The sequence below is a fragment of the Choloepus didactylus genome, chromosome 20 (assembly GCF_015220235.1).
Source record: "Choloepus didactylus isolate mChoDid1 chromosome 20, mChoDid1.pri, whole genome shotgun sequence".
Classification (NCBI taxonomy): domain Eukaryota; kingdom Metazoa; phylum Chordata; class Mammalia; order Pilosa; family Megalonychidae; genus Choloepus; species Choloepus didactylus.
Window position 1 is genome coordinate 13,819,446 of NC_051326.1, and position 21,180 is coordinate 13,840,625.

General features: G+C 37.2%; 1 protein-coding gene across 15 annotated transcripts in view; it reads right to left on the minus strand.

Moving 5' to 3' along the window:
* Positions 1–21,180, minus strand: part of DTNB (dystrobrevin beta) — a 386,425-nt gene that overhangs the window by 200,431 nt on the left and 164,814 nt on the right. For all 15 annotated transcript variants that reach the window (XM_037812551.1, XM_037812550.1, XM_037812552.1 and 12 more), the window contains 2 exons: positions 8,536–8,641; positions 5,232–5,398 (listed from right to left, as the gene is read on the minus strand). In XM_037812551.1, the coding sequence (XP_037668479.1) occupies positions 5,232–5,398; positions 8,536–8,641 (273 nt within the window). The remainder of the gene's footprint in view (positions 1–5,231; positions 5,399–8,535; positions 8,642–21,180) is intronic.

Below are 21,180 nucleotides of genomic sequence, written 5' to 3' on the forward strand. Positions count from 1 at the left end.
CACTTCCACATACATGGCTTCTTTGGCAATGACATCCCCTCAAAACCTTAGTAGGTCTTTGATGTATGTGTCGCCAGTAAATTCCATAGGCCAGTGACCACACACAAGGCTCCTTGTTAAACATAATTCTCCAGCTTGATTTATCTCTTTGTTTCCTTGCCATCATCTTTTAACTAATAACAGCCACCTGGAGGCCATACGAAACAATAAGTCAGTGTTTCTCAACTTTGGCTGCACAACAGAATCACTTAAGGAACTTTTAAAAAATCTCTTATGTCCAGTATTCTTATTCCCCAGGCCAATTACATCAGAAGCTCTGTGGGTGGGAAAGCCAAGAACTAGAATAACTACACTAAGTAGAGGGGTCTCAACCTTAAACTGATCCCTTGCAACTCAACTGAGTCACTTATTTCAACTGAGACAAGTTCACTAGACCTTTGTTGCTCAAAGCCTTTCTCAACCCTCTCTCTTACTCTCTGGGTCTAGTAGCAGTCTGGTTTTCCTTTCACTGCCCCAAATATTGGAATTTTCTCTATTCCCTTTCATTTTTTGCTGGCAAACCAGCAATTCTTTCTTAAGTTCATCTTTCTTATAATACTTTACCATAAATTGTCGACACATTTTGTCGTGAAGACTGTCTTCCAAGTTCCTACAGATAACAAATTTACCAAGTTGTTCACACTGCAACGTGGGCTTCTGTCTTCCCACCTCCAACATCAGTTTCCTCATCAGTGTGTCACCTGACCGCTAAGCCAAGCCACAAATTTTAAGGTTTTATTATAAGAGAACTCTACTTCTGGTACTAACCACCATACCCCAAACCCTAAAACCTCAGTGGCTTAACACAAAGTTTTTATCTTGCTCCCATTACAGTCAAGTGGGAGCAAGCATAATTGGTGGTATATTCTCCAACCATCATTCAAGGATCCAGGTTCCTTTAATTTCATGGTTTCACCCTCATCCAGGTACTTCCGGGATTCTTTCCTGTTCACAAGCCTCACTCGGACACAGGGGGCAAGAGACGCAGCCTGTATGGGTGCCAACAAGGATAAGGAAACATGATCCCAGCAAGCACTAGGGCCTCTTCTGTATCCCTTAAAAATTAAGTTTCAGAGGACAGAAATCTAAGTTTGGTTTGTTAATAGATGTATCCCAGTGCCTAGAAAATTGCCTGGCACACAGTGGTACTTAAAAATTATCTTTTGAATGAATAAATGAATATACGGATGGATGGATGGATGGATGGATGGATGGACTGACAAACAGGATGAATCACAGATACGGTACCATACGGGTACCATAAACTACACATACCAACTTGATAAATTTGTTATCTGTAGGAATAAAGTAAAACTAGATGGATGAAGGACTAAAAGAACAATGAATTGTACTGCACAATTACTTAGAAAAAACATTTAACAGAAACTTTTGGAAAAATCAAATAAACTTTCAGGCACCAAAACTATACATATCAAACATACAGTGCAAATTCATTTATGAGCTGGTTAAATACAGTAAATTCACCTGTTGTGAATACACAGAAACACTCAATCAAACTATTAGTATAAACACAGTGGGCAATATTCACAGACACTACTATTAAATTGATTAGATATCTGTTTGTTACGGAGAAACCCCTTTACCCACACAAGCCTCCAGAGTTCACCACATCTTCCTCAAAGAGCAACATCATCACGTATACAGAGTCCTAATTTTAAAAAGAAGTTACACACCACCCACATTGCTAAAAGACCTAAGACTGTGCCTCTACAACACACGATGCATATACCTATCAAAACTCAGAACTGATACATTTATGATTTCAGCTTCAAAATTTTCCACAGTGATAATACTTGATTTTTCTTGAAACCTTTTCTTGAAACCTTCACTAGAACAAAAATGAAGGAATGAAATAGAAAAAAAAAAAGCTGAAATAAAAATAACACCAAATGGGGGTAAGACCCACTTTGTACGAGTTTGAGGATCAAATAAGAATAAAGGAATTCACTTGTGATTTATGTACTTTTCTGTAGGTATATTATATAGTTCAATGAAAAAATTCAAAAGAGGATATGAAAAATCACTTGTAAATAAAAAAGCATTATCCAAGCATTAGTCATTTATCTTTAAATAAATGTAATAACCCCATTTTAAAAAGGACTAGTTAAATGAGCTGGTTCAAACTAAGGTGAACATGAGTTCTTCATTCTCCCTACTCCCAACATCTAGAATGAGAATTTTCAGTAGAAACATACAGCTAATCCAGTCATTATGAAAGGCAATAGAGCAGAAGGCTATCTCGGTCCAAAGAGTTAGACTCTAACCAAGAAACTTTAGCCAATCAATAACACAGTGGGGTACTTGTATTTTAAAAAAGGGAAAAGCAACAAATTGAAAATCTACTATAAATTATGTCTATTCAAAAAAGATGAGAAGAAACTACTGGGTTTCTTTTCTTTTTCCTTCTTGTCTTTTTAAAGATTTAAAATAATGACTCCTTAAAGAAAACCTACTGGAATTCACAACACAAGACAACCCAGGATAGGATGTTCAGTTTAACAAAATTTTGTGATTAATTGTAACTGAAAACCTATCTAATAAAAGAAAAGTCACTAACATGTTGTCAGGGACACAGAAGTTAAGTTCAGCTTGAACTAAAGTTTCTTTGTTTCTTTTCTTTTTTTTTTTTTTTAACTACTACCTGATATGAGCTTATTTGCTTATTTTCTTGGTTGAGTTTTAAAAAGACTGAAGAGAAAAAAATGGGTTATTGAGGTTTCCTATTACTTGAAATCCAGTAGGATAACAAATCTTTAGAACCTAGACCCTGAGTTATGCTTCTGATCCCATATATTTTTCTACCCTTTAGCAAACCAACCAACCAACCAACCAAAACTGGGGGAAAAGGTTTTAAAACAAAGGCTATAACCTCAGCAGGTGAACTCACTGCCCTCCCCCCTACGTGGGACCCAACTCCCAGGGGTGTGAATCACCCTGGCAACGCAGGATATGACTCCTTGGGATGAATCTGGACCCAGCATCGTGGGATTGAGAATATCTTCTTGACCAAAAGGGGGATGCAAAATGAGACGAAATAGTTTCAGTGGCTGAGAGATTTCAAATGGAGATGAGAGGTCACTCTGGTGGACATTCTTATGCACTGTATAGATAACACCTCTTAGATTTTAATGTATTAGAATAGCTAGAAGTAAATACGTGAAACTATAAAACTCCAGCCGAGTAGCCTTGACTCTTGAGGACAACTGTATAACAATGTAGCTTACAAGGGGTGACAGTGTGATTGTGAAAACCTTGTGGATCACACTCCCTTTATCTAGTATATGGATGGATGAGTAGAAAAATGGGGACAAAAACTAAATGAAAAATAGAGTGGGATGGAGGGGATGTTTGGTGTTCTTTTTCACTTTTATTTTTTATTCTTATTCTGATTCTTTCTAATGTAAGGAAAATGTTCAGAAATAGATTGTGGTGATGAATGCATAACTATATGATCGTACTGTGAACAGTACACCATGGATGATTGTATGGCATGTGAATATATTTCAGTAAAACTGAATTTAATTAAAACAACAACAACAACAACAAAAAAGGCTATACTGGCCCTGGCATTGAGGGATTGAAAATGTGTTATTGATAAAAGGGGGAAAAGAAAGGTAACACGATTACAGTGGCTAAGAGATTTCAAATAGAGTCGAGAGCCTATTCTGGAGGTTACTCTTATGCAAGCTCCAGCTAGACATCCCAAATGGCTACAAGAATGCCAAGTCGTGACCAACAGCAGTCCCGAAATACCTAGGTCCCTATCTGAGATTCTATAAAAGTTTCACTCACTAAATGTTATCCCTCAGAAACTTAAATCCACCAGAGTGTTCCTATGCCAGACAAGTCCTAAAACCCAGAGGCAACACCCTCTTTAAGAACAACAACCAGATGCAGTCCCCTTCCCCATAATATCTATACCCCTTTTCAATATGAGCAAGTTAGGGTGGTCACTGCCTAGACACTCCTAAAGACCGAGAAAGTGATTAAACGAGAGGAAGGGGTAGTAGCAGATAAGACAGAATTTAACAAAGAATTACGAATTCTGAATCTTTACATAAATATATATATTTTTTAGATGCTAGAGTATTAGAAGAGCTAGAAGGAAATAACTGAAATGGTGGAACTGTAACCCATAACATTGTTTGAAATTTGCTTTATAGTTACTCATTAAATTGTACTTTGAAAGTTATCACCATTCTGAATATATGTTATATTTCACAATAAGGAAATAACTGAAACTGTGGAACTGTAACCCATAACATTCTTTGAAATTACCTACATAACTACTTATTAAATTGTGCTCTGAAAGTTATCACTTTTCTGTATACATGTCGTATTTCACAATAAGGAAATAAGTGAAATTGTGGAACTGTAACCATAACATTCTTCGAAATTTGCTAACTACTTGCTAAATCAAACTTTGAAAGTTATCAGTTATGCATATATGTTAAATTTCAAAATAAAAAATGTATTAAAAACAAAGAACAAAGGCTATAGCAACTTTTTGAAAAGTATGGCATTTTTAAAACTAGAAAATAACTGAGAGAAGGAAAGAAAGGTAACTGATGCCTAACATGTTTCACAATTTATAAAGGACCACAGAAAAAACAGACATCGACCTCCACCCAAATACTGTTTTTTAAGAAGACTACTTTTGAGGGTGAGGACACACACCACTGTGGCAATGGTTATAAAACAATATTTTCCTCAACTTTAGAGAGGCAAAGATTTAACTCTTTTATTTTATGCAGTTTTCTTTGCCACATTTAAGTCCTATAAATACAATGAAAATTTTCTCTAAAAAAAGAATTTTAAACCTTATGTAAGGCTCAGAAGAACAGGAATTTGGGAGGATACCTCTTGTACAATTTTAAGACAAAAAGACACATCTCTGGAAAGGGAGCACTGGAACATTTCATTTTACTGAATGGTGGCACCTTTTCAAATGTATTAATATCTACACATCCTAGAATTTTTAAATTTTACTTCTAAAATCAAGTGACGCAGCCTGTGTTTACAACCCGCAGCATAAATGTCGGTGTTCAGATTTTATTACCCCGCATCCTTATCTGGTAGGTACCTGTGAGGAAACTGGGCTAAGGGCTGCTGCTGACAGACCAGACAGAAACACAGCCAGGAACACAGAGTGACACACAACACTGAGTTACCCAGGAGGAGTGCTCCTTCATCTGGTGCTGGTTGCTGTGGGGGCCGCTGGCATGGCCGCGCCAAAAGCAGTTCTGGCAGAGCTGGTAGTTGTGGCACTGCTGGCATCGGTATCGGAAGCCCATCATGCTCTCACACCGGCAGTAGGAGCACTCCACAGGATGGAAGACTAGGAGACGGGCACGGGAGGAGGGGTGCGGGGGCAAGAGGAGGAGAGAAATCATGTCCATTTGGAGAATAAAGTCAATATGGCGCAAAGTCAATTCTAATATAAAGGCAATGGTGAAAACAAACTGAAGAATCAAAATTTCCTGCTAGTTGTTTAGTCCAACTATTTATCAGAATGAAAGAAAAATATTTAATAAAAAAAGGAAAAAAATCAACTTAGAATACATTCTAAATCCACCTTAGAAAACAATCAATTTCTTTCTTTAAACTGAAACTCATGTTTCTTAAAATAAAGTTTAGATAAGCATAGAAGGCGAAGAAATCACTCCAAAATTTCTTCTCCGAATCTACTGATGTCTTTTTTTAAGGGATGTATTATTAGCTGTTACTGTTTCCTTCACTAATCTATAAACTCCTCGAGAGCCAGGACTACTTATGTCTCTGTTACCTGCCAATAGTGTTTTACCTAATACTGTGGACTGAAGGCCTTCAAATGTTTGTTGAATTAAATAGTAACACATGCCCAGACACAAATGGTAACTGGTAAAAAGTAAGATCAGACCTACTGAAATGTGAGCTTTAGGTCAGAACTCTAAAGAACAGTACAAAAACAGAAGCGCTCCAGACCACTGAAGAGAGAGAATTTTAGAGAAGGGAAAGTTGGTGACCTGCCCCTTTTTTCTCCGCCTTACATAGGACATTCCTTATAGAAAACAGCTAGGGGCTGGGGGATGGCAGAGGGATTTAGGATTTACAGAGATTACGGAAACTCTCTCATAGCCTGAATTAGGTCTTAGATTAGGAACTATTTATAGAAATTGCAGTTCACTGGGTGGGCAATGGGAGACACCATCATGGGCAACACACAACTGTATATATGGTTTGTTGTTTATAAATTATAAATTAAAATTAAGATAATTGTTCGCTCTGGCAATTTAAGTCCAAATACAAGAAATGGAAGTCAACAGGAAAGAAAGATATAGTATTCAAATCTCCATTCGAACAACCCTTTCTAGCACTATGTATACAAAGCCAATCTTATCTCAATTATAAAGATATTCAATCCAAAAGTGTATATTAACTAGGAAATCAAGACTCAGAGGGGGAGAAAAAGGAGCACTAGGTGAGGAAAATAACATAAAAAGACTAAAAGGCAAGTAAAATCAGGAATGAGAAATCCAAAGGAAACCCTTCCTCTAAGACATTCAAGCTTTCTGTCATCAAGACCATTTCTAAGAAATGACAAAGTGCTAATCAGAGTGTGTCTTCCAAATTATAACTATACAATTTAGTATAGTTCTCCTCCAGAGAACACTGCTTCTAAATCATTGATTTAAATTGATGCTAACATCAGTGTAGTCAACATCTGTGAAGCTAATATTTATAATTCTAAATAATAATTTTGGGTTAATATTAAATTGCCTATGTATATTAATATTAACTTATCAAATATATATCATAATTTCGGGTGAACATGTATGTCCATGATTTTTTCTTCTATTCTCTTCTTGGTGCTTGGTGCTTATGTAAGTCAGTGGAATATAGGTGACCAGATGGAAAAGCAGAGATCCAGAATGAGGAAAGGATCAATAATTGTGCTGGGTCAGATTATAAATGAAAAAGATAAGGAAAAGTCAGGTTCTGGTAAACGCATTCATTTTGGTCAAGTACATGATGCAGTAGTTATCTTTATATAAGTATCATACACTTGGATTAGTAAATCAAGATAAAAAGTGCAACTGATGCTGAAACAAATAAATATATGTCCTTATGAATAATAACTTCAATACAACTAAAGTGTTAAATTTCACAGGAGGAGTAAAGGTTCCAAACCAAAAATAAACCAAAAAACCTAGGAACACCATAATTTTAGAATTTGTTTCCCATCTTAAAAAATAAGACATAGAGACAAATGTTAGTTTGATAGGTTACACATTTCTAGATATTTTCATGATTTTATAACATTTTGGTCTCTGAGAAAAATATTACTGGCCACATAAGAGTGTAACTTTGTATTTGTGACTACATACAAAGTCACAATAAAATGTTCATCTAGATAAGAAATGAAATTCTTTCTACTTGGTGTACCAGATGCACAATAATCTTATGACAATTAATTGGATATGAAACTATTAAAGTGCTTAAGATTATAAAAGCATTGTCCCCAAAAGAACCAATGCTGCAATAATTTCACAATTTAAATCTCTGTTGAAAAATTCTGTTAAAAAATTAGCAATTTTAGTTCTTTAAGAAAAGAATAATGAATCTGAGATATATGTGAACTAAAGCCATAGGTGACCAAAAGTCCAAAAAGTTAAAAAAATAAAGTATGGATAAGAAGGAAAGGAAAATAAAAAGTCTGGAAGTGTATTTCATTCTTAGACAGTTGGGGGGCGGAGACTCGGCTTCTTAAAGGCTTCTCTTTTGTGGATCAGGGGAGATGGGAAAGTGCCTTAATAGAAAGGAGATGGAACAGAAAAACTATGGCTTCCCTTTAAAACTTCTTACAACCTAAACAATCTGGTGTCAATAGCAGACAAAGTTAATATGCGACTAAGAAATAAGTTCCATTTCAATTCAAAGCAAACCAAAGATTTATGTCAAATAGCTGAGAAGAATACCAAGAGTAGTTCCAAGGTAAAATACAAAGGTAAAAATTGAGGATGTGTGAAAAACAGTACTAAATTATGTCTTAGTTGTTTTTCTTTAAATTATTCCAACATAATTATAGTTTTAGTGGTTGATCATGAATATATCCAATTGTTTCCAGTTCATATTTTAATAACTATTTGAAAAATAGTTTTTAAAAAAAGGAAGTCATGGCTAAATTATTTGGACTCAAGCAGAAAACAACCATCTGGAATCTAGAGTTTGAATGAGAGCCTAGAGTCTGAACCACAAACTTTAATGACGTGATATTACTACTTGGCATCCTGTCTCAGAAATAAATTCCTCCTTCCCTGCCTTTTTTTGAGAAATAAATATTCTTCTTTTGAAAGCTAAAACCAGAATTCAAATGATGGCGTGCCAGCAAATGTCAATTATAATTAACTGTCAATGAAAATAGCTAAAGACTTTACAAATGATCGGTTCCTGTAAGTCCTGGAGCGTCAGCAAGTGAACTATAAAACTGCTCACCATTCTCAACATGGGCGAGCCTGTGCACGAGGGGCAGCCAGACAAAGCACTGGGGTGGCGGATCGGCCATCATGGTGTCCAAGAACATATTCAGCATGACCTTTTTCTGTGAAGAGAAGAAAAACAAATACACTTTATATCTTTCCAAGTAGTCCTGAACTCCAGAGATCAAGTTAACCTAGGAGTCTTCTAACCAAGCTTTAATGAATTACATGAGAAATATTACAGCAAACTAAGATACTATTTTACCTCCCTACCAACACTACTCCACACCATACCTATCACTACTACTGGATTCAAATGCATTTTCACATACAGTGTTTTATCTGAGCCTTAAAACAACTGTGTAAGGTAGAACAAGTCAGGTATTAATATCTTAATTTTAAAATGGGGAAATATAGAAAAAGACCATTTACATGACTTATAAGGGTCCTACCCAAACTAGACACAGAGCCTGGTGTCCTTCCAATGACTATTTCTGCTCTCTGGAGGGGAAGACAGACTTCCAACATCTAATTACAAAACAAGATCAAGGAGAGCAGGAACTATGCCTGTCTGCTTGTCTACCATATTTCTGGCATTCATGACAGTTATCTGGGATGCAAAAGGAACTTAAAAATAATTGTTGAATAAAAGAACAATAATACAGGAGGCAGACATTCTTTGACATCATTTAACAACTTATTTACAGATGAGAAGCTGAAACTCAGAGTTGTTAAGTAACTTGACAAAGTCACAGAGATGGTGGTGATAAGGATGAGAGGAGAACCTAGAATCCAAATGCCCATCAAAGCACTCCCTCCATTATACCATCTCCTTAGTGAGACTGTATTTTTCTCAGTTTCTGATCCATCTTTATTTCTCTTTTAAACAAATATTTAGTAATATTCGACTGTATGTGAAATACTGTCTCATCTCTTTGATTTAGAGAACTAGAAAAAAAAGTTATATGATGCAGATGCAACAGATTTGTCAACAATATTTCAAAATGATGAATTTTATTTCCTGTAACACGCAAACACCTTTCTAGCTCTAAAAGAAAGGAAAAAGGAGGAAAAGGCAGTGCAATACAACCAGACCCAGTGAGAGTTCTGTAGCTGGAACCGAGACATCTAGGACCCCACTTCAATTCTTATTCCAAAAGAAGAGCAGAGACAAAAAGAAAACACACAGAAGGCCCTTCTCCGTGCCCTGGTTCATCCATTTAAAGGTGGGGTTGGGGGTTAGGGATTGGGGGTGGTATGAACTCAAAAGGACTCCCACAATTTCGCCTCACTCTCAGTCCCACCGTTTTTCTTAAAGTAAAAAAGAGGCTACAAAAACTATGGGTGTTTCCCAATAAAAGTCCCAGATCCAGGGCTGGCAAAGTACTGACATAGATGAGAAAGGGGTCACTGAGGGTGACAGCAGTATGAAGCTAGCATTTAAAGGCTCTGTATATATCGCTGTGCCTTGAAGATGAGGTTTGAGAAATGTCTATTCAAATAGGCTAAACAAAGGTCATCCACAGTGATTTCCACCTCAAACATCCAAGTTACCATGCATCTGAGACCACAGTGGAATCCAGGAGGAATGCATGAACAACCTAAGGAGAAAGCCAGATCATTTGAATGGAGGAACAGACATGGAAAACACCTTATTATGGATATGCAAATGACTGCCACAAACCAAAATGAAACCAAAAGTGCCTATTAAAAATTGAGAAAGAAGACACTAGGAAGATTTTTAGCAAGTTAAAGATGGTTAAAAAAAAAAAAAATTTAATGTAGAATACCTTTTATTATAAATTTAATTTATAAATGAATATTTCTATATCTCTTATATTTGTTATATTTTATAAATATAAAAATTACATTTTTATAAATCTACTTATAATCCTCATATTACTTTCTCTAAAAAAGTTTCAATTCACCTACCATGGGGTTTTTAAAAGTCTTCAAGATGAAAAGGAGCTATTATATTTTGATATCTCAGACCCTCATAAATATACTCAGGATCAGTTTCCAAAGGTTGCCCTCAGGTTGGGTTAGAATTTTAACTCCTCAAAAAAAACTGAGGAATGAAATTAGAAGAAGTATGTCTAAGTGCTCTTTCTTCAACTTACCATGTGATCTGGGGGAAAGTCACAATATTTCTGGGTTTCAGTTTTCGTATCTTTCAAGGGCTGCAGCAGCAGTTCTCAAAGTCTGGTCAGGGGACCCTCTGGTCAGGTCACACTATTTTCATAACAATATTAAGACTTTATTCATTCATTTTTTTTTTTTTTTCACTCTCATTCCTCATTAGTATACAAACAGGATTTTCCACAGGCTATGTGATATAGCCACAATTATTTGAGAAGGCTTTTAAAATACTCTCCCCTTTTCTACATACCTTTGTGAGGCCAGATTTTCTTCCTATACTTCATCCAAAACAACATATCACAACAGTTTGATCGGAGAAGCAGATATTAGAATCCAACTTTCTTCTACTGAGCCAAACATTAAAGAGAGTGGCAAAAATATAAAATAAAGGCACCTTTCTCTTCAATTTTTTTGGAAGATACTTATTTTTCATAAAATTGGTTATATTAGCATATAATGAGTTTATTAGTTTTGTTAAATGACAATTTTTTTAATTTCTCAGTCTTAATTTCTAATATGGAAATATTGATAAATAAAACCCACACGAACAAAATATTTTTGAGGTCCTCAATAATTTTTAGAGTGTAGAGAGGTCCTGAGACCATAAACTTTGAAAACTGCTGGGAAAGAATTCCCAGTCTACAATTTTGTGACCCACTAAATAACTGTGTGAAAGGTTGGTTGGTTCTTCCCCCCCCATCTTTTTTGTTTGTTTGTTTTGTTTTGTTTTTGTTCTTGAGTTGAATATACTCTTTATATTTTCCTTATTTTTTATAATACAATCATATTCATAACAAAAACTATAATAAAAACAATACACATTCCCACTACATCTTATTTTTCTGTATGTCTCTCCAGATGAATATATATTTCCACATAATTATGAACATTGGGTAGATACAAACACATAATCTGTTTTTTTACTTTATATTTTACTGAAACATTTTATTGTTTTGCTATAAGGTCTTCATTTCTAATCATTTTAACAACTGCCTGATCCACTGAGCAAAAACACCATGATTTATTTATTCCTTCCCTATGAAACATGGAGGCTCTTTCTAACTTTGATGCCTTCTCACATCTTTTCATATAGGGGAGGGTTCTGTTGGCCACTTCCCTCCCCATCCCTTATGCTAACCCTCCATACTGATTATTATCTTAGAGGCCATTCCTGCCCCCTCCCTCCACTACTGACTACCTCTTCACTTTTTGAAAAGAAAGAAGGAACAATCCCTTGAAAATAAGAAATCTGGTATCATTAAAATAACATGTGAAAACAAGTAAACTAAATTAGCAATAGACCATCAGAGCTGCAATCTCCAACTTTATCATTCCCCTTAAACTCTTACTCCCCAGTGTGCAACATATCTCTGACCCAGGGCCCGGTCGCTTATTGACGATCAGTTAAACCAAGTGTGGAATTTAGTTAACAATCTTGCAAACAAACCTTTCAGATTAAAACATTTTTTTTATCCACAGTGTACTCTTATTGTGGACGAATCCTTAACATAATCAAAATGTCAGAGCCTAGTAAAATCAGATTTGTCTAAATATACAGAATACAGCTGAGATTAAAATATTTTTACGTGAACTTTTCTGCAATTTTAGAACTATTTTATCCGACAAGGGCAAACACACATTAACTAGAGGTACAGGACCATGCTGTGAGTCAGGTTTCAATTATTAGACATTGAACTTGTCCATATCGCAGATTTATTTTGGACTTTGAAAACACAGAGTAATTGGCAATTAAACAACAATACAATGCTGCTATGCTTTTTAATAGAAATATTTTTAGTTATTATTGCTAAAAGAAAGACTGGAAAAGCTCTCCAGAAATTGTGAAATAGTATATTTCTTTCATTGTAAAGATTGATCCATTTGAGGAAATCATGGAAAAACAATATTGATGAAAACACAGTTACAAGAACTTTCATGAGCTTTAAGCTTTCAATTAGAATGCAAGCCCAAAATACTAACTCTCTCATATTATATTTGATTTAAAATCATTATTCAATTAACCTCTCAAATATTTAGTAAGCATGGATTATTTTCCAAGTATTCTGTTCATCACTGGAGTATAAAATTGGAGGCCAAGGTCCATCCCTCCAGATGGAAACGCATGCACACGCACACGCACACACACACACACACCCAGTGGGAGTACAGAAGAGGAAACAATTAATTCTACATTGAAAGAGCAAGAGCATCAAAGAAGAGGTGGTATCTTAGCTAGGATTTGAAATATGAGACCTTTGCTGGAGGGGAGAGAGGAAAGTTCAGGGTTTATTGGCATCTCAGTGAAAGCTAACAGCATAAACAAAGATAAGAAGTGTGACTAATTTTACTCATTCAAAATATAGATGTTACTCAAAATAAGAGGAATGCAAATTAAAACTATTCTGAGATAGCATTTCTCACATGTCAGACTGGCAAAAAAATTCAGAAGTGTAACGACATATGCTGTTGGCAAAGCTATGGGGAAACAAACACTCTTATACACTGCTGGTGGGAATGCAAAATTTGGCCGCCCCTATGGCAACATGATGATATCTAAAAAGAACCCAATGGCATGATGAGGAATAAGAGCAGGTTATTCCGAGGTCTATGGGGTCTGTGGGGGAGTAGGAGGAATCAGGGTAAAGGTGAAAAGCGAGGCTGGGGTTGGACTGATGAGCTTCATGAATGCCATGCTAAGAACTTGATCCAGTAAGTGATATGGAGTTATTAAAGTTTAAGCAAGATGGGGGCATGAGCAGAGCTGTATTTTAAAATGACAACTTAAACTCAAATTTGCAGGTGAAAAAGCAGGCACAGTCCTCTTCTTTGGGCTGCAATCGGGCCACTAAGTAAAGTGACAAGTAGACCAGGGTCCTCAGCTTTTTGGTGAGGAATTTTTCTGTTTACCTGAAGCCTAGCAAACCAAAGGGCACTGGAGTGGGAGGGGGTATCAGAGGCCTAGAATGGGGGTGGCAAGCTAGAGTTGCCACCAGCAAACACCGGGGAAGTGCTGGGCCAACAGCCCAGCTGCCCGCTGGCCTCAGGCGGGGAAACATGACTAACCACATAAGGACCTGCTTTCAATTGGAGAGTCAGAACTGAGAGCGGGGGACCCTTCCGACAGCATGCAGACAGCAAGCATTTTACCAAATAAAAAATCTTTTTTAAAAAAGAAAACACTCTTAGAGCAACTTATCATTTAGTTAGACACTCTCCTCCATGGATCCAACCTGAACAAAACCTAACTTCTGGGTCTCTGCAATTTTGTTCAACTTGTATTTATGCCCATGATTCAGGCCTCTTACTGCAGACCTGATCATAACAGAATCCCTTCTATATATGGTATTTCATCCCATCTATTTTTTCATATCCCCAAAAAGAAAAACACTCAGCCAATTAAATCAACCCAATGATGTAATTAATAGCAATCCTTCACGACAAGTGAATCAGTCACACCAGCTTCTTGATAAACTGAAATTTCTTTCATCTATTACAAGAGATTTGGCAATTCTTTCTGCCTTCAATTGCACTGCTCGGCACGACAAGTTCTCTTGTCCGTATCTCAGCCACAAAAAATAATTCAGAGGCGGGGCAAGATGGCAGACTGGTGAGCTGTAAGTTTTAGTTATTCCTCCAGGAAAGTAGGTAAAAAGCCAGGAACTGCGTGGACTGGACACCACAGAGCAATCTGACTTTGGGCATACTTCATACAACATTCATGAAAAAGTCGAACTGCTGAGATCAGCGAAATCTGTAAGTTTTTGCGGCCAGGGGACCCGTGCCCCTCCCTGCCAGGCTCAGTCCCGTGGGAGGAGGGGCTGTCAGCTCCAGGAAGGAGAAGGGAGAACTGCAGTGGCTGCTCTTATCGGAAACTCATTCTACTGATCCAGACTCCAACCATAGATAAACTGAGACCAGACACCAGAGAATCTGAGAGCTGCCAGCCCAGCAGAGAGGAGACAGGCATAGGAAAAAAAAAATAACACGAAAAACTCCAAAATAAAAGCGGAGGATTTTTGGAGTTCTGGTGAACACAGAAAGGGGAAGGGCGGAGCTCAGGCCTTGAGGCGCATATGCAAATCCCGAAGAAAAGCTGATCTCTCTGCCCTGTGGACCTTTCCTTAATGGCCCTGATTGCTTTGTCTATTAGCATTTCAATAACCCATCAGATCTCTGAGGAGGGCCCTTTTTTTTTTTTTTTTTTTTTTTAATCCTTTTTTCTTTTTCTAAAACAATTACTCTAAGAAGCCCAATACAGAAAGCTTCAAAGAATTGCAATTTGGGCACCTCAAGTCAAGAGCAGAACTAAGAGAGCTCTGAGACAAAAGGCAATAATCCAGTGGCTGAGAAAATTCACTAAACACCACAACTTCCCAAGAAAAGGGGGGTGTCCGCTCACAGCCACCATCCTGGTGGACAGGAAACACTCCTGCCCATCGCCAGCCCCATAGCCCAGAGCTGCCCCAGACAACCCAGTGTGACGGAAGTGCTTCAAATAACAGGCACACACCACAAAACTAGGCGTGGACATTAGCCTTCCCTGCAACCTCAGCTGAGTGTCCCAGAGTTGGGAAGGTGGAGCAGTGTGAATTAACAAAGCCCCATTCAGCCATCATTTGAGCAGACTGGGAGCCTCCCTACACAGCCCAGCAGCCCAGAACTGCCCTGGGGGGACGGCACTCACCTGTGACATAGCACAGTCATCCCTCAACAGAGGACCCGGGGTGCACAGCCTGGAAGAGGGGCCCACTTGCAAGTCTCAGGAGCCATACGCCAATACCAAGGACTTGTGGGTCAGTGGCAGAGACAAACTGTGGCAGGTCTGAACTGAAGGATTAGACTATTGCAGCAGCTTTAAAACTCTAGGATCATCAGGGAGATTTGATTGTTAGGGCCACCTCCCCTCCCCGACTGCCCAGAAACACGCCCCACATACAGGGCAGGCAACACCAACTACACACGCAAGCTTGGTACACCAATTGGGCCCCACAAGACTCACTCCCCCACTCACCAAAAAGGCTAAGCAGGGGAGAACTGGCTTGTGGAGAACAGGTGGCTCGTGGACGCCACCTGTTGGTTAGTTAGAGAAAGTGTACTACACGAAGCTGTAGATCTGATAAATTAGAGATAAGGACTTCAATAGGTCTACAAACCCTAAAAGAACCCTATCAAGTTCAGCAAATGCCACGAGGCCAAAAACAACAGAAAATTATAAAGCATATGAAAAAACCAGACGATATGGATAACCCAAGCCCAAGCACCCAAATCAAAAGACCAGAAGAGACACAGCACCTAGAGCAGATACTCAAAGAACTAAAGATGAACAATGAGACCATAGTACGGGATATGAAGGAAATCAAGAAGACTCTAGAAGAGCATAAAGAAGACATTGCAAGACTAAATAAAAAAATGGATGATCTTATGGAAATTAAAGAAACTGTTGACCAAATTAAAAAGATTCTGGACACTCATAGTACAAGACTAGAGGAAGTTGAACAACGAATCAGTGACCTGGAAGATGACAGAATGGAAAATGAAAGCATAAAAGAAAGAATGGGGAAAAAAATTGAAAAAATCGAAATGGACCTCAGGGATATGATAGATAATATGAAACGTCCAAATATAAGACTCATTGGTGTCCCAAAAGGGGAAGAAAAGGGTAAAGGTCTAGGAAGAGTATTCAAAGAAATTGTTGGGGAAAACTTCCCAAATCTTCTAAACAACATAAATACACAAATCATAAATGCTCAGCGAACTCTAAATAGAATAAATCCAAATAAACCCACTCCGAGATATATACTGATCACACTGTCAAACACAGAAGAGAAGGAGCAAGTTCTGAAAGCAGCAAGAGAAAAGCAATTCACCACATACAAAGGAAACAGCATAAGACTAAGTAGTGACTACTCAGCAGCCACCATGGAGGCAAGAAGGCAGTGGCACGATATATTTAAAATTCTGAGTGAGAAAAATTTCCAGCCAAGAATACTTTATCCAGCAAAGCTCTCCTTCAAATTTGAGGGAGAGCTTAAATTTTTCACAGACAAACAAATGCTGAGAGAATTTGCTAACAAGAGACCTGCCCTACTGGAGATACTAAAGGGAGCCCTACAGACAGAGAAACAAAGACAGGACAGAGAGACTTGGAGAAAGGTTCAGTACTAAAGAGATTCGGTATGGGTACAATAAAGGATATTAATAGAGAGAGGGAAAAATATGGCAATCATAAACCAAAGGATAAGATGGCTGATTCAAGAAATGCCTTCACGGTTTTAACGTTGAATGTAAATGGATTAAACTCCCCAATTAAAAGATACAGATTCGCAGAATGGATCAAAAAAAATGAACCATCAATATGTTGCATACAAGAGACTCATCTTAGACACAGGGACACAAAGAAACTGAAAGTGAAAGGATGGAAAAAAATATTTCATGCAAGCTACAGCCAAAAGAAAGCAGGTGTAGCAATATTAATCTCAGATAAAATAGACTTCAAATGCAGGGATGTTTTGAGAGACAAAGAAGGCCACTACATACTAATAAAAGGGGCAATTCAGCAAGAAGAAATAACAATCGTAAATGTCTATGCACCCAATCAAGGTGCCACAAAATACATGAGAGAAACACTGGCAAAACTAAAGGAAGCAATTGATGTTTCCACAATAATTGTGGGAGACTTCAACACATCACTCTCTCCTATAGATAGATCAACCAGACAGAAGACCAATAAGGAAATTGAAAACCTAAACAATCTGATAAATGAATTAGATTTAACAGACATATACAGGACATTACATCCCAAATCACCAGGATACACATACTTTTCTAGTGCTCATGGAACATTCTCCAGAATAGATCATATGCTGGGACATAAAACAAGCCTCAATAAATTTAAAAAGATTGAAATTATTCAAAGCACATTCTCTGACCAGAATGGAATACAATTAGAAGTCAATAACCATCAGAGACTTAGAAAATTCACAAATACCTGGAGGTTAAACAACACACTCCTAAACAATCAGTGGGTTAAAGAAGAAATAGCAAGAGAAATTGCTAAATATATAGAGACGAATGAAAATGAGAACACAACATACCAAAACCTATGGGATGCAGCAAAAGCAGTGCTCAGGGGGAAATTTATAGCACTAAACGCATATATTAAAAAGGAAGAAAGAGCCAAAATCAAAGAACTAATGGATCAACTGAAGAAGCTAGAAAATGAACAGCAAACCAATCCTAAACCAAGTACAAGAAAAGAAATAACAAGGATTAAAGCAGAAATAAATGACATAGAGAACAAAAAAACAATAGAGAGGATAAATATCACCAAAAGTTGGTTCTTTGAGAAGATCAACAAGATTGACAAGCCCCTAGCTAGACTGACAAAATCAAAAAGAGAGAAGACCCATATAAACAAAATAATGAATGAAAAAGGTGACATAACTGCAGATACTGAAGAAATTAAAAAAATTATAAGAGGATATTATGAACAACTGTATGGCAACAAACTGGATAATGTAGAAGAAATGGACAATTTCCTGGAAACATATGAACAACCTAGACTGACCAGAGAAGAAATAGAAGACCTCAACCAACCCATCACAAGCAAAGAGATCCAATCAGTCATCAAAAATCTTCCCACAAATAAATGCCCAGGGCCAGATGGCTTCACAGGGGAATTCTACCAAACTTTCCAGAAAGAACTGACACCAATCTTACTCAAACTCTTTCAAAACATTGAAAAAAATGGAACACTACCTAACTCATTTTATGAAGCTAACATCAATCTAATACCGAAACCAGGCAAAGATGCTACAAAAAAGGAAAACTACCGGCCAATCTCCCTAATGAATATAGATGCAAAAATCCTCAACAAAATACTTGCAAATCGAATCCAAAGACACATTAAAAAAATCATACACCATGACCAAGTGGGGTTCATTCCAGGCATGCAAGGATGGTTCAACATAAGAAAAACAATCAATGTATTACAACACATTAAAAACTCGAAAGGGAAAAATCAATTGATCATCTCAATAGATGCTGAAAAAGCATTTGACAAAATCCAACATCCCTTTTTGATAAAAACACTTCAAAAGGTAGGAATTGAAGGAAACTTCCTCAACATGATAAAGAGCATATATGAAAAACCCACAGCCAGCATAGTACTCAATGGTGAGAGACTGAAAGCCTTCCCTCTAAGATCAGGAACAAGACAAGGATGCCCGCTGTCGCCACTGTTATTCAACATTGTGCTGGAAGTGCTAGCCAGGGCAATCCGGCAAGACAAAGAAATAAAAGGTATCCAAATTGGAAAAGAAGAAGTAAAACTGTCATTGTTTGCAGATGATATGATCTTATATCTAGAAAACCCTGGGAAATCAATGATACACCTACTAGAGCTAATAAACAAATTTAGCAAAGTAGCGGGATACAAGATTAATGCACATAAGTCAGTAATGTTTCTATATGCTAGAAACGAACAAACTGAAGAGACACTCAAGAAAAAGATACCATTTTCAATAGCAACTAAAAAAATCAAGTACCTAGGAATAAACTTAACCAAAGATGTAAAAGACCTATACAAAGAAAACTACATAACTCTAGTAAAAGAAATAGAAGGGGACCTTAAAAGATGGAAAAATATTCCATGTTCATGGATAGGAAGGCTAAATGTCAATAAGATGTCAATTCTACCCAAACTCATCTACAGATTCAATGCAATCCCAATCAAAATTCCAACAACCTACTTTGCAGACTTGGAAAAGCTAGTTATCAAATTTATTTGGAAAGGGAAGATGCCTCGAATTGCTAAAGACACTCTAAAAAAGAAAAACGAAGTGGGAGGACTTACACTCCCTGACTTTGAAGCTTATTATAAAGCCACAGTTGCCAAAACAGCATGGTACTGGCACAAAGATAGACATATAGATCAATGGAATCGAATTGAGAACTCAGAGATAGACCCTCAGATCTATGGCCGACTGATCTTTGATAAGGCCCCCAAAGTCACTGAACTGAGCCATAATGGTCTTTTCAACAAATGGGGCTGGGAGAGTTGGATATCCATATCCAAAAGAATGAAAGAGGACCCCTACCTCACCCCCTACACAAAAATTAACTCAAAATGGACCAAAGATCTCAATATAAAAGAAAGTACCATAAAACTCCTAGAAGATAATGTAGGAAAACATCTTCAAGACCTTGTATTAGGCGGACACTTCCTAGACTTTACACCCAAAGCACAAGCAACAAAAGAGAAAATAGATAAATGGGAACTCCTCAAGCTTAGAAGTTTCTGCACCTCAAAGGAATTTCTCAAAAAGGTAAAGAGGCAGCCAACTCAATGGGAAAAAATTTTTGGAAACCATGTATCTGACAAAAGACTGATATCTTGCATATACAAAGAAATCCTACAACTCAATGACAATAGTACAGACAGCCCAATTATAAAATGGGCAAAAGATATGAAAAGACAGTTCTCTGAAGACGAAATACAAATGGCCAAGAAACACATGAAAAAATGTTCAGCTTCACTAGCTATTAGAGAGATGCAAATTAAGACCACAATGAAATACCATCTAACACCGGTTAGATTGGCTGCCATTAAACAAACAGGAAACTACAAATGCTGGAGGGGATGTGGAGAAATTGGAACACTTATTCATTGTTGGTGGGACTGTATAATGGTTCAGCCACTCTGGAAGTCAGTCTGGCAGTTCCTTAGAAAACTAGATATAGAGCTACCATTCGATCCAGCAATTGCACTTCTCGGTATATACCCGGAAGATCGGAAAGCAGTGACACGAACAGATATCTGCACGCCAATGTTCATAGCAGCATTATTCACAATTGCCAAGAGATGGAAACAACCCAAATGTCCTTCAACAGATGAGTGGATAAATAAAATGCGGTATATACACACGATGGAATACTACGCGGCAGTAAGAAGGAACGATCTCGTGAAACATATGACAACATGGATGAACCTTGAAGATATAATGCTGAGCGAAATAAGCCAGGCACAAAAAGAGAAATATTATATGCTACCACTAATGTGAACTCTGAAAAATGTAAAACAAATGGTTTATAATGTAGAATGTAGGGGAACTAGCAGAGAGAGCAAATAAGGAAGGGGGAACAATAATCCAAGAAGAACAGATAAGCTATTTAACGTTCTGGGGATGCCCAGAAATGACTATGGTCTGTTAATTTCTGATGAATATAGTAGGAACAAGTTCACAGAAATGTTGCTATATTATGTAACTTTCCTGGGGTAAAGTAGGAACATGTTGGAAGTTAAGCAGTTATCTTAGGTTAGTTGTCTTTTTCTTACTCCCTTGTTATGGTCTCTTTGAAATGTTCTTTTATTGTATGTTTGTTTTCTTTTTAACTTTTTTTTCATACAGTTGATTTAAAAAAGAAGGGAAAGTTAAAAAAAAAAAAAAAAAAGAAAAACAAGGAAAAAAAAAAAAGATGTAGTGCCCCCTTGAGGAGCCTGTGGAGAATGCAGGGGTATTCG